At 45.4% G+C, this 15,152-nt stretch overlaps 1 protein-coding gene across 5 annotated transcripts in view; it reads right to left on the minus strand.

Annotated features, from left to right (window-relative positions):
* Positions 1-11,656, minus strand: part of gphnb (gephyrin b) — an 85,712-nt gene extending 74,056 nt beyond the window's left edge. Inside the window, exon 1 of one of the 5 annotated variants that reach the window (XM_019277028.2) lies at positions 11,497-11,656. In XM_019277028.2, the coding sequence (XP_019132573.1) occupies positions 11,497-11,560 (64 nt within the window). In that variant the 5' untranslated portion in view covers positions 11,561-11,656. The remainder of the gene's footprint in view (positions 1-11,496) is intronic. The other 4 variants (XM_019277027.2, XM_019277029.2, XM_019277030.2 and 1 more) reach the window with 4 other exon arrangements.
* Positions 11,657-15,152: the final 3,496 nt, after the last annotated feature.

Genomic DNA, 15,152 nt, shown 5'->3' on the forward strand with positions numbered 1-15,152 from the left:
GCTCTTTATAATATTATTTATAGAGACCCAACAATTCCCAACATGAGTAAGCCATTTGCAACGTCGATAAATGAATCTAACACTTTGCATTTATTTATAATTTCTTAATTCTGTCTCATGTATGAAGTTGAGTGGGTTTTAACTATGGCTGCAACTAATGACTGTTTTCGATTAATCAGTTAATGATTTTGGACCATAAAACATGCGATTCAATCAAAGATCCAAAGATGTTTAATTAACGATAAAAAGAGGCCAAACTCAAACTATCCATCCGTTAATCAAAATATTTGCAGTAGACGAATCATTTCCTCAAAACGTCCCCCGATCATCACACGTACGTTGCGTTTAAGTGCAGGTGGCAAACTCATCGTGCATCATTGTGAGAATTTCCAAGTGGGTCACTGGTGCAGAGACTTATTTCTCTCCATAAATCTGCTGCCACAATAAGCGAAGACATAATACAAAAGAACAGGCGGGGCAATGAAGCAGAACAGAGGAAATTGAGTGAGAAGCTCCCTGACTCACACTTTCAAATGTACACAGTCATGCGCCGAGATTGGGAAAGAAAAAAAAAAAAAAAACACCCGTCATGGCTGTTGTGAGACCAAAAAATGATGCAAAAGGGCAACAGAGCTGTCAAGCCATGCCACGTCATGTGATATGTGTATGTGTCAAAGCCTGTAATGTGTGTGTGTGTCTGTGTGTGTGTGACAGAGCATGTGGGCGGGCGTCTATTAACATTTGATTCCCAGGTGCCGTGATCTGAAAGGGTTTTGTTGTAGAAACGGAAAAAGGCATGACGCTGAATAATGGAGGAAGAGAATGGGAGAATACCTTGACCACACACACACACACACACACACACACACACACACACACACATATGTATATATATATGTATATATACATATGCAGGGCTGAGATTGGCCATCAAACACACCTCGTTAGAGGAGAAGCCGGCCTCCTCCATTATTCACATGTACATGCTCCCTTCGTACTGCTCGCTCTCTCACCTTGCCGTGGAGATGGAGTGAGTTAGGTGCAGACAGACAGCAGAAAGGTAAAAAAAAAAAGTGAGAAAGGTGGACCGAGAGAGGGAGAGAGAGAGAGAGAGGTGAGGAGACGGGGGAGACAAAAATAGCCAGCGAGAAAAAGGGTGATGATTTGAGACAAAATGTGATATATAAGTGGGAAAGAGAGAGAGAGAGAGAGAGAATGAGCTATATATATCCCACATCTTGTAACACTCATCAAACTCGATTCCAGTTATCATTGATATGGAATTGATTAGTGAAACTGATGTAAATATAAATGCGTGAGCGAGCCAATGACTGATATAATTACTGTCAATTATGAATGCGATCGCAGCGCTCGCTCCATAGCAACTGTAAACACTGCAGGGAAAAAGCCTTTTTTAATTGAGAACCATCAGACGTAACGTCGAATTTTGGACACTTTAAAAAAAAAGAAAAACCCAGCAAAAATAGAAACATTTCTACCCAATTGAGACGACGGTGGTTCCCGGAAGCGTGTGTCACACACATCAATCAATGAGTCACACTTCAACGTGGCCGCTCTTGTGGCCTCTGGAAGAAGGAATGGAGGAATTGAAGGAGGAGAGAGGAGGTGGAGGGGGGTGACAAGCCAATGGACGCCCTGGCAGCGTGTCAAGAAGGAGCGGAAAGGGCCGTTGCCAAGGGTGACAGCCAGTCACACGGCGCTTACACCTCTTCCCAGCGGTGCTTTTTCCACCTTCTCGGTGCGAGCGCTCGTCTTTGTTCTTATGAATGTCTGATCAAATCATGTTTGATGCTTCCTAACCTCAAGCTTTTCTTACCGGGTGTCGGACGTTTGCACGTATGAATGAAAATGAATGGGATCGTCCACGCCCCCCCCTCCCCCTTTTCAGAATAAAAGCCGCACTTGTCGTGCAGTTTATTTAGCCGTCATAGCTTCACTTTGACTCGCTCTGTTCCTTCTGTCGCTCATGTTCCACCTCGACCCTCTTCAAACTAGTACACCCAACTCTCTTTCTCTGTTTGGCAAACAACAACAAAATGTCGAAATACTGCAAACCTGAGTGATGTTGACATAAATGAAGTTCCCTGTCTCTTCTTGTAGTGAGCCGGATTTAATAGCTGCAGCACTACATGGAAGATCTGAGGAGTAGTTCTCCTCTCTCGGCTCCTCATTTCTGTCACCGCCGATGGTCCAGGAGGGAGACGAAACTGTCGCTTTTTTTTAAAGCATCGAAAGTACATAATTCATGACGTGTAATGGACATGCACCAGGAAGGTTTGCAACTGTGGATTCAATTTGTTGACTTGTTGAATTACAATGAGTTGCAGGATGCTAAATGATTAGACAGAAATCCTCGATGGTTAACATTCGAAGCAGCAGAGGCTGAGATTTCCTAACCTTTAGTCCTAAACTTTTACACCTCTCTTGCAACTCAATAACATCTTTTGTTACGCCCTCCCCGTCGAGTATGTCCACGTCCTTCAACTTCAAGCCCCCCGCCCTGTTTGTAGCACAGGCTACATTTGTCATTCCCACGTTCAAGCCGAAAAGATGTCACCGTCCAGAGTGAAAGATGACCCGAGCAGAAGATCTGCTCTGCAGCCAACAGAGTAAATCCAAATAGTAAAATAAGTCTTGTGATATGATGATTTGTGGTTGGATTTAACCAGGAGGCGAATGGAAATCAAACAGGTGGATGCACAAACAGGGAATAATCTGTTTTTATAATGTTTCTGTCAAGCACTTTTGAATCTCGAGGATAACCCTAAGCTAAATTACATCTAGGTTTTACAGTGCAGTATGTTAGGTGTTATGATCACAGTAGGATCAAATGTATCAGATTCTTCTAAGTAGGTGAAACATCCTAGAATGGACGCAAGCTCGTCAAGACCAGGGGAACCAATTCTGACTTTCAAATGGTTTCATATGGTCAACATGTATTGCTATTAGCATTGTTAGCTCCTGCTCTCAATGAGGAGCTCCCTGTGACATCAGCACCCTGTCAGCCTCTTGATGGATGCCAGATGCTGGCGAGCTGACCTCCTCCCCCCCGAGTGAAACATGAGAGAAGTATGCGTTTCAGACACCTATTAGATGAGGACCGATAAAGACGTGAGGCAGCATGGCAGCGCACGAGGCCCACTGATGAATCAATGAGTTTTTTTTCTTCTTCCTTTCTTTCCCACGTCCCTCCTGCATCCTTCCGTCCCTCCAGCCCTAATTAACACCTGAAGCCAGGACACGAGATCCAGCGGCAGCAGCAGCAGCAGCAGAGGACCACGAGAGTGACTCATCTGTTAAAACCCACCGCCGTATCTTTTATCTCGATCTCTATCGCCATCACTCAGCGGCTTCTCTCCTTGCACAGGTTATCGCGAGGGACCCAAGCAAAAGGAGGGAGGACCCAATCGCTGTCTCTCCAGATTAGTGTAAAAAAGCCAACCAGAAAAAAAAGAAAGAAAACAAGAAGTCTCTTTTATCATGACAAGCAAAATGCTGTGTGAAATGTTTAGATGTTGCACAACTTTGGAAAACAAAAAAAATCATCTAATTTCTTCCCAAAGACCAAAAATTAAACTGTTCCATCCAGATTAATTCTAAGAGGAGAAAGTTCACACAGGTATTTGGTTTTTGCAAAATTCAAATCTTGCTAAAAAGATTTTAATAAACTCCATTTTTATTTTCACTGTCAACCAAGCAAGAAACCACAAAGTAGCCAAAGCAGACCAATCACAGATCTCGCTGCATCCATGTATCCAGAAATTCAAAATACCCGTGAAACAGTACTGTCAGGCAGTAAATTCTACACATACAAATGAAACTGCTTTAAACAATTGTATCACCGATTAAATACTTGTCTTAAGTACGTGATTTAGCACCATCACTGGTCTTCCCTGAAGCCTAATAAGCCTAATATCATTCCTTTTAGCCAGGCAAGACACTTCCATTATAAAATAGTGCAGGAGACCCTGAGACAGAGGCTTTAATTGATACCTGTCAAAGCTCCGTGAAGTCAAGTTGTCTAGACAGGAGGCATTTCAACTAGTTACTATGTCAGGCACACGTACGCTCTTATTTTAAATCAGTTTCACTCACGCTTGCATCTATAGAAAATCAAAGTTTTCACACGAGAATTCACGATTAGCATTATTTGCACAAGAGAAATATAAATATTTAAGATGTGCAGAGAATTTGTCATGACGCAGGAAGTTGCATAATCACACGAACAGAGTTTGCAGTACAGTAGCTACCTCAGCACCCATCAAACACTTGTTGGAAGGTGTTACTACTCATTTCAGAATAGTCTTTCCTGTTTATCACCAACACAAAAATAGAAAACAATAGCTTCCAGCTCTGCATGTCTGGTGTCTGTTTTTCTGTCAAAACAAGATAAGTGCTGACACTAAAAAGCACCAGCATCTTCTTTTTGCTCTTTTGCTCGCTCCCGAAAAAATATCGAGCGCAATCTCTTCCTCTTTTGTTTTTTTGTTTTTTTTTTTTGGCTAGGCCAGCCTCCTGTGATTATCACCTCAAATGAATGACAGACTGTAACACTGCTTTAGGCCAGGAGAGAGTGGGAACCGACCAACTCTCCTACACCTACGCATCCAGTCTGGGAATAGCTTTCCTAGGCAGCCCCGGCGGAGCTCTTCTCTGGAGAGATGACAAGAGCCTACGAGAGCGGAGGAGACTCTGCTCCTCGTCCGCCAAATACCGTCTGACTCTCGTTCGAGCTCGCATCCCAATTAAAAGACTATTTACTTTTAAGGGAGGATTATTTTCGTGGGTTATGAAAGCACAGAGAGAGAGAGAGAGAGGGGTGTGTGTGCAAAAGGGGAGGAGAGTCACCCCCTCCCCACCCCAACACACACACACACACTTCACTTCCCACTACTCGCTGCTGAAAATAATTCCTTTGCAGTGAAGACTTAATTCTCATTCTGTGTTCGTGTCCCTGATCCTGTATTGTCTATTCTAGTCATGTGGTCCGCCTGCCTTACTGCTGTCCACTGTCACAGCTGTGTGTGTGTGTGTGTGTGTGTGTGTGTGTGTGTGTGTGTGTGTGAGTGTGTGTGTGTGATGCAGAGAGAGAGACAGAAAGAACAAGCGAAGGAAAGGGTCAGTCTGTGTTTAAACTACTGCTACAGTATGAGCCCCACCCAAACCAAAGATAAATCCTCGCCTTGTGACATGCAAACAAAGAGCTCCGTCTAAATAACAGCACGCACACCGTCCAGGTGCTTTTGCTTTCTCTCGAGCGGTGCTACCATTTTGTCTTTTGTGCCCCCCCTTGGGATTGCAACGCTATCAATATTTCTGATTTTACAGTCGGCACATGTGAAGGTTTGATACAGGCGACAGCCTCGGAAAGTCTGAACAAAACGGTGCCTCAGATTTTGCCTTAAAGACGATCTAAAAATATGAAGCGGGAACAAGTGTATGCCCAATTTGTGTGTGTCTTTCCCCCCCTGTTTAGCTCTTCTCCCTCTCTCAAACTAGCATATTGTTGAACAGATGCCCACATATTGTTGCAAGGGAACACCCCAGTAGCAGCTTAGAGATGATTCAACCATAGACAGACACAGAGAGTTGGGTCAAAAGCAGGAAGAGAAAAAAAAAAGGAGGAATAAAATCATGCTAGTGGGTAGACACACGCCTGGGGCTCTCTGATTCCCATCCAAACCACGTATCTTTGTATCGCCGGTGAACCGAATGTTAACATCTATTTTGTGTTTTTTGTTGTCCAGTCATGATGTCAGCCATGTCAGGATATTACATTTGGCTGCCTCGGCGTCAAACACGAGTCGAAACACGAGCTTTAACTGGGGAGCGGTTGGCCATGAGGGGCGTTAGAAAAGAATTCACAAATATGCAGGTGTGAAGTGTCTTTAAAGAGGAAACTCTTTCATTCTACATTTTTCTTGAACGCTGTCAAAATAGCATCCATTTCACGTCTGTTGGTTCGCATTACAGTCGCGCGGTTTATTTTTGTCATTCCCCACGGATAACAGGCCAGATGCAGACGACGTGATCTTACCGATGCCTTTTTTTTTGTTGTTGTTGTTGTAGGTATCTCTGTTTAGAATATCAAAGTCCTCCTGTACTCTGGTCCCTGTCAAAGCTAACTGCAGTTGGCCTGAGGAGCCCGTTGACAGCTATGTGCTTAATCCGATACATGTTGTCGTCAGCTCTTCTATTCACAAGAGTGAGGAGCTCAATGGGTGTAACATGCAGACTTTCATGCCACTATCACAATGTTGATATAAAATACTCCTCTGATATCTCTCTCAGTACACGCAGCACATCTTAATATGTTAAAAATATGCTAAATTACGTATTTAAAATGCAGAATCCGCTGTTATGCGTGGCGACAAACAGCAGAGCAGAGAGGGAAAGGCATTCTGGGAAATCACTAGCTGCAACAGTAAACAATCACGTTGAATTATTGCCAAGCCCTCGTTCACGCTATCCCGCTATGCAGGCACCCAATGCCAAAGCAGTTACTGGCTCAACGCGGAGAGTCGATCCCTCAACAGCTTCCCACCAACAAAAATGAACAATTGTGTCAGTTGGAATGCGCGATCGAGCCGAAAGGCACCTGCTGCCAAAATCCAACAGTTTTCAATTATATAAAAGCTCTACGGTGATTTGATCTCAGAGGGAGAACGCGGAGAGAATCCGCGACATGATGTATATCGTTTTTATAGGATCTACTGCATTGGCACAACATGTGAAACCCATGAAGCTCCTAGAGCTGTAACCCGTCAGGTGAAAGCATTCTGGACTAAAACAAGCCAAAGTGTCTTCTTCATTACCGAATGTCACAGTTGTATCTGTGATTGTAGCCTTCCTTCGATTGTAAAACCCTGGACTTGCACTGCAGACAGCAGATTGAGTCATTCAGAAAGAGACAGCTCCCTCCATAGCCTGGCAGCCACCCACGCCGTTGCGTGACAGGTGTCGGCATCTCCTCGGTTTTGGTCAAGGTGCTCTGGCAGGCTGGGCATGCCTCTCGCTGACTTGACTCCTGTTACTCTAGCGAAACTCTTTAGCGCCCGAGCTGTTAAGGTGAGCTTGGGACAAACTCCAGAGATGAAATCACGTGGAAAAGCAGATTAGATAGTTATTATCCCATCCGCACGAGCAGGAACTCATACATGTTGGCACGCACGCGGACGCAGTTTTGAGTGACCGTTCAATATGGGACATTACGAACATGTGTTCTGTTGACAGGCATGTGTGGCGTCTCAAACTGGATCCACTCTTTTTCAATCCCTTTAACAGACGGACAAGATGCAGACCACATATGATTGAGACAGAGACCACCGCTCACCGCCAAAATAAAAGCTTCCACCCATTCTGCAGGGAGCCACAGAATTAGTTCTACTTAACAGAGGGATTGAGAGAGCGATCTAAATGTGGTTGTTTTGGGAAGCCTGCCTGCCGTCGATTCATGTCTTTCTGATAGACATGTAAGTTTAGAGAGCCACCCACACATCCCCGAGCCTTTCTCAGTTGTTACAACCGAGGGAGATAGAAAAAGAAAAAATAGAAGAGAGAGAGAGGAGAGGGTAAAAATGTGTGCTGTCTGTCGCAGAGTGGAGCTTTCCTGCCCCGGCTTCTCATTGGAGGCTCGGTGCAGAGTGTGTGTGTCCACGTCTCTTTGAGGAAGGGCTGGAGTTAACCCACACACTCACAGCAGCCAGCATCAATGGGGCTTTCTATGGGCTGTGAATCAAGACACACATCCAAGAGCATCTGTGGCCCATGCATGGAGAGCTGCTGTATAATAACACTGTATGGTCCCACACATACACACTGGCTTTACACAGATTAAAAGCCACTGAATGCTCTCTCTCTCTCTCTCTCTCTGTGTGATCATGGGAGGTATGCATAGAGCAGCTATATTTGGGGCTGGGGGGGGGATTGCTAAGCTGTGTTTTTCCAGCCAGAGCTCAGTATTAGTGAACAAAGACAAAGAGCAGAGCAGAGTCACACACTGCACATGCACAAAGGCGCACACACACACATGTGCACACTCATATGTGCTTACAAATACACTAAAGCTCAGCTGGTGTGTCCAATCCAGTCTGGAGAAATCTTGAACAGCCTCAAATTTTCCCATAATAAACACGTCTTTTTAAAGTCAGTACAGATGTTTATATCATAGATTCCTAATCATACATCACGCTAAGTCGAACCAGCATCTCTACAAGACGGTAAACGTCTGCAAACATCGTTTATCTTCACTGTGTACGCTCCTTTGCCTCGTCACAAAAAACGTGAGGCCACAATTCACCACCTCTTCATTTACGACTGCATCCCCGCGTGCACAAACACACATGAATCAAAGCCGACGAAGGCACGCATATTTAGACTAAAGTGAGTGAGCGTGTATAGCTGAGCATCCCAAACCCTGAGGCGAGAGAGAGAGAGAGAGAGACCCAGGACAATTAAAAACTCCACAGGAAGAAACAACAGCAGCTAGAAAACTGGGCACTCGTGCATCAAAATACACAAACGTACGAAGGCGAGCACGTCCGCAGAGTTAGACAGAAGAAAAGTACAAAATAAAAATTTAAAACACACACACGTCACATCAGGCTGAGCACAGCGTGAGACGCTTTCCTCAAAACAAAGGTCACATTTACAGCGTGACATCTTTGACAAGTGACAGCATGTGCACCCCCAATTATCCTGTTTCAGGTTCCCTACCTCTTCCTCACAAATAAACCCCACCTCTTATTCAGTGATACTCACTCGCACACACTCACACACACACACACACACACACACACACTAGGACACGTCAACCTCACCTCCCCTGCACGGTGTGTCCAGGGTCTAAACAGAGATGTCCCCTGGGCTCTGTCACCTGTCTAGAGGGATGTGGGGCTAAGTGATGGAGAAGGGTGAGCCAAGGTCTCATCTCCTCCCCCTCCCCGGTGACTGAATGCAGGAGTGGACTAATGACCTTTGACCCTCGCACGGAAGGGAGATTGAGCACTGCTCCAGACTCCCATTAGCATTCAGCTCACACAGGCCCCATAACACAGGCAGACTAACGGCACGAACGCCGTGGACGTAGAGGACTTGAGGTGTGGCGAGATGGAATCCGGTCAAACCTGAATATTTGGAGCTTCCGCCCTCTCAAAGAAACGAAAAATAATAATCACAAAAGCGGTCTTCGTAGCCGTGAGTAATCCTGCCACGTCTAGATTCATAAAAAAAGTCCACGGATCAGGTGAAACATAGCAATTTAATGCCCCCATGCGCACTGCACTCCCCCCCTACCCAGTTCCTTGATGCTTTGGTTCCCTGACAGTGCAAGCCCTCCTACTCCTATACACACACACACAAATACATCAAAAAGACAAATAAGCCTGTCGGTTGTGTCTCTCTTTCGCGTCTCAACGTCGACATATGTATGCGGGAATTGTCAACACTGCACGGCGAGATCAAACTGGCAATCTGTCACTACGCTGGGGATACAGTTTGCGTGGTGGAGAAATTAACCCCCTCTGATGTGGCGTGGGCACTGATGGGGGGAGTGGTCTGACCTGCTCCATCACCTACATAAACAATATGAAACACACAAATCCTCCTTTAATGTCTCGAGATAAGGTTTATCCTCCTCTACATGCCTGGGTGTATCTATCTGATGCAGTATTTACCGTGGTAGGGTCAGTACCGCACTGATTTGTGAGTGACGCTGGATTTCAGCACCCCGGACAGCGCTCTCCATCTCTCCCTCTCTCCCTCCAGCTCTAGGAGGTGGAGGAAGAAGAAGACGAGGAGGAGGAGGACGGATGGAGACGAAGGAGACGACGTGTGATTGTGGTGTTGGTGTTGCTGGTGGTGATGGAAAAAAGGGGGTTTCCCTGGCAGATTTCAAGAAAGGGTCTACACAGTCATTCCTCCATCGCTACACATCGCCTACCACTACCACAACCACCTCCTCCTCCTCCTCCTCCTCCTCAACCTCCGTTAGCTGGATTTCCATACGGAGGAATACCGTATGTGTGAGATCACGGCTTTCATGAAATATTGATCGACTGAGCCTCACACAGGATGGACAGAGAGAGGAGGAAGAAGGAGGGAAGAGAGGAGGAAGGGAAGGAGAGGGGGGAGAGAGAGAGAGAGGGGGGGGGGTATTCCTCTGGACAGCCTTTATCGTGCATCCACCACCTCCACCTCCACCTCCAGCACCACCTTCCCATCCTTCCCTCTCCACATCCCCTCCAACATTCATTTACTTTCCTATCATCAGAACCGCTGGATTCGCCTCGCGTAATGTTTGATCGGAAACATGACAAAGCAATCACACACACACACACACACACACACACACACATATATAGAAAGAGAGAGAGAGAGAATGAAGGCCGGCGACGAACAGAGATCTAACACCATCCACCGCACATTGCATCCAAGCGCATAACGTTTTCCAGTATTGGTGAGTGAGAGACGCGCCGTCATCGCGTTGCATTTAGAGGAATGTCAGGAGGATTTACCCGTGTGTGTGTGTGCGTGTGTGTGTGTGTGTGTGTGTGTGTGTGTGTGTGTGTGTGTGTGTGTGTGTGTGTGTGTGTGTGTGTTCAAGCCCCACCAAACCAAGCCGGAGCCATTATCATGTGTCATGTAAAAGAAAAAAAAAAAACGGCTCTACTGTCATTCACAAAATAAAACCCGACATCCCGACGCGCACTTTTTATTTATCATTATTATTATTTTTATTCTCAGATCATCCACCGCTTTTAATAAGGCCAAGGATGCGCTAATCACCACCAAACACCACCACCACCACCAGCAGCAGCAGCAGCAGCAGCAGCATCATCAGCAGCAGCACATCCACCATATCCACATCCACCTTCAGCAACTGTCGTGAGCAACACTTAAAAAAAAAAAAAAAAAAAAATCGCTGTGGTCAGCTGGGTGTCAATAATGCAATCTATAGCCGGAGCGTCTTTAGCAGCGACACAACACACACGGTCAGCTGTAATTTTCAGCTCTGACAAGCAGATCGGGACATGAATTATTCAATACACATAAACTGAGCTCTTCTTCTTCTTCTTCCTTTATTCTTATTCTTCTCCTTCAGCAAGCTCGACAAGATGAACAAAAAAAAAAAATCTACATGAAGCTTCAAAAAACCAAATGCAGAGCCCTACATTTCATCTCACCGCCTCCACCGCATCAGCAGCGGATGCACATGAATGCATGGAATAAAATAAAAAATAATATAACATGCTTTCAATCAGAGGCTGCAAAAGCCAGAGACCGAGAGAAGGAACCACCGACACCGACACCGACACCGACACGCAAAGAAAAAAAAAAAACCCAGCCGACATGTATGAAGCTCCGGGCGGACGCACGGCAGGGAGATGGATTCATGTGCAAGGTGGAAAGAGGAAAAAGAGAAAAAAGAGGCGATCGGGTTATTATTAGTATTATTTTTTTTGTTGCCTTTTTTACCTGTCAGGACTCCGACCCGGATTTGGTGGTCGTGGTTCGTTAAAATCATCCCGTCTGACGCCATGTTCAGCAGCGCTGTCGCCCGCACCGAGAACTCACGGCAGGGCCCAGAGCCGATCGCATCGAACTTAGTGTGGAGGGAGGGGAGGAGAGGAGGAGGAGGAGGAGGGAGAGATGGAGGAGGAGAGGAGGAGGAGGAGGAGGAGGAGGGTTGGGATGCAAGCAGGAGAGAAAAAAAAAAGAGAGAGAGAGAGAGAAGCCAGACAAGATGAGTAGAAAGCAGAACCATCATCAGGACACCTACAGATAAGCGGGCAGGATGCGGGGGCTGTTTAAACCGCACACATCACTCAGCTGGCCGCCTGCCACGGTAGTAGTGTGGATCCCAGATTAAGTCTTATGGAGACCACTATTGATTTCCTGTGAAGGCTTTTAGAGGAGGGGTGGGGGGGGCTGACTAGCAAGTGCGTCTCATGCACTCATCATGCCATTTTTATTATTATTATTATTATTTTATTTTATTTTAAAGCTGAAACTAAAGATCCCTTAACCCCATAAACCTGAGAAATAACACTCCTCATCTTAATAACCCATCCACCAATTTCTTCCCCTCCATGCATGAGATGCACCCTTTGCTTTTTCCACCCCCCTCTCTCCCTCCTCTAAAGAGCCACAGCACCCCAGAGATGTGTGGACTCAACGCAAAAGGCTTAAGAGAAGATCACAGTATGACCTGTAAAAAATAAATAAATAAAAAAATGCAACCATACATCCTGGGGCAAAAAGAAAGAGAGAGAGAGAGAGAGAAAGCACAGTTTCTATTCATAGACTGGCTGCACATGGTGTGTAATTTCTCTTGTTTATTCTCATGGAAGAGAAAGAAATGCCCATCCTCCCCTGCTTCTGTTGGGAATCTATCGATATACATAATTCATTAACGCACGTATGTGAGCATAGCAAAAACGTGGCAAGAAATGGGGGCAACTCTTTCCAGCTTGACTGGCTCGCTTCTGACAGCTTTTTTTTTTTTTTTTTTTTTTGCCATGTCTGTGTCCAATGACCTAACCAAAAAGGACTGACACAATTCTCCACACTTTATATAGTAACCAACTCCCCCTTCCATTGTGTTACAATTAGCCAAAAGATGTGTGTCGGCCAAGGACATGAAAGAGACCTTCAAAGCTTCTCTGATGTCTTAACCTGAGGTGGATTTTGACTCCTCGTGTTCCTCCAGTACTTACACTGTTCTGCTCCTCATCATATAAACATCAGGACCTGGAGAGTCGTTTATCCTTTCATAAATTTCTGACAAATTCAGACAGATGCAGATTTTCTCATTTTAAGGCCCATTAGCTACCATTCACAGTCTAGCCTGCTTAGCTAATAAAAACTGTCACCACTTAACCTACTTGAGCCTGTGGAGGCACAAATGCCTCTTCACCTGCGCTTTAATAACACTCGTGTTATGGGCAGGCTACGTATCAATCATCCTTCTTAATATAACACATCTTATCCGCATAGAAACAGTCACATTAGAACTTAAAGTCGTTTTATCCGTGTTTACATTCACAAAACGGAACAAAATAAAAGTGCCCCGGTCACATTATATACACGAATACCTCCTGTATTAACACACACTAGCAAACACATGCATGGACACTCATGCCTGACTCAGACTACACTATATTAGTCTGTTTAGGTGATCACTGTGTTAGATTCTGTCATTATAGAGTCAGAGAAGTGATGTGAAGGATGTTTTCCCCTGCCAACATCACCAAGTGCTTTCTCATGGTAGGATTTGGGATATATATATATATATGTATGTATGTTTATATATATATACACACACACAAATTGAATTGAACTTTGCAGAGAGACATGACAGACTACATGTTGGTCCTCGACCAATCATAACTTGCAGTTTTTCATGACCTGCATGATGTCATCGGGAAGAACTCGCTATTTCAGGAACACGAATGTGAACAAACAATAACGTCCGAGGCGAAATGTGCGGCAAACTTATATCACTTTTATATCTGCACAGTAAATATGAAGTTTCAGTTAGGAGACAGTTACCTTAGCTTAGCATAAAGACAAGAGGAAACAGGTACAGCCTATTGAACAGCAGCCTGGCTTTGACTTTTAAAGCTCACCAAGTCGCATGTTTGGCCTGTTCGTTTAATCCGTATAAAAAAAAAGTGTGAAAAGAACAATTTGTGTCGTGTTTGTGAGGGTTATATGCTAACCTATCTCTTGGGCGTCCTGAGTGAAAGTGGTTCTCTTAAAAAAGTCAATCTTGTCCTCCCTCCTATCGCTGGGAACGGTCGGGCATTGCCAGAGCTGTAATCACACCCGGCGGTGATGTCACGGTGTACTAACACACCCTGCGGTACATTTCTACATCAACGCACCAAGGTGAGAAGTTAAACCACAGAGGAGTCGCCACGACATGATTTTTCTTTTCTTTTTACGAGATAAATCAAATAAGACGTTTAGTTCAACCAAACGCTGTTCTTTAAGTCGACTCGGACTTGCCATGTGTGTGTGGAAAGAAACTCATTTGCTGGTTTGGAACACGTGAGGAGATCGCAGCAACATCCACGTCTGTCAGCCTCTCGGTGATGGAGAGGGCTCAGTGCTAAACGGGCCTCGTTAATGGTGAGAATGCACAGAAGTGTTGTGCATGCATGTGAGCATGTGCGCATGCATGCATAGACAAACACTTGTTCATATAATCCAAACAGACCCCCGCCTACCCACACACACACACTCCATAGTCCAAAGCTGGCAAGGTTTCCTAGAAGGCTGGAATTCCCTTGTTGGTGCAGCGAGCCAGAGCTGAGGAGAGAAGATAGTAGAGCAGAGATGTATGGAGGAGGGAGGCGTTGGACTGTAGACTTCGGGGACCCCATCTGGTGTGTAGAGGACTGTGTTTATGGAGTGTGAGAGTGTGTGTGCTTGTGCACAAGTGCGCATTATAATGACGGTGTAATTACCTCACTGTCGGTCGAGCTGCTCGCTGTTCATGGATAGGTGATGAGGAGGCAAGGGCCATCGCTCTCCCCTTTTCCCTCACCATCCATCACAATAATAAGGGGAGCCCCCAGCAGACGGAGGGAGCTGTAAACGTCTGCTTCACCGTCTTCGTGGTGAGCCCAGGAAAGCCCCTCGTTTTCCCCCAAGGCTCCAGATGCAAGAGAGGAGGGGATGGTGGTGGTGGTGGTGGCAGAGGACAGCAGCTTGCTCTGGGTGTTAGTGCTGAGCCCTGTTTTTAGAGGGAATCTTCCCTTAAACCTATATGGAAAGCAGACCAAGCACACTACATGGAGCATAACTTATTCAACAACAGAAGACTACAGGAGATATTTCTGGATGCAGATTTATTACTTCTCTGTCATGACTCTCCCTTAATGTCTCCGGCCTTGCTGGAAAAAAAAAAAGGTTCACGTCCATCCATCGTCATAAAGCATGCAGGACATGGTCGCCAAAGAGCCATAAAGCTTTACTTCCACCCCAATGAGCACAAGCCTGCCCCCGTTCCTAAAAAGAAAACACAGAGGCTAAAGCTGTTAAATGCATGATAAAGCATGCAGCTGCACATTTTACAGAGTTCCACTAAGTTACACATCTCTTTACTGTTCCAGCTTTGTACCTCG

Source organism: Larimichthys crocea, chromosome XI (genome assembly GCF_000972845.2).
Source record: "Larimichthys crocea isolate SSNF chromosome XI, L_crocea_2.0, whole genome shotgun sequence".
Classification (NCBI taxonomy): domain Eukaryota; kingdom Metazoa; phylum Chordata; class Actinopteri; family Sciaenidae; genus Larimichthys; species Larimichthys crocea.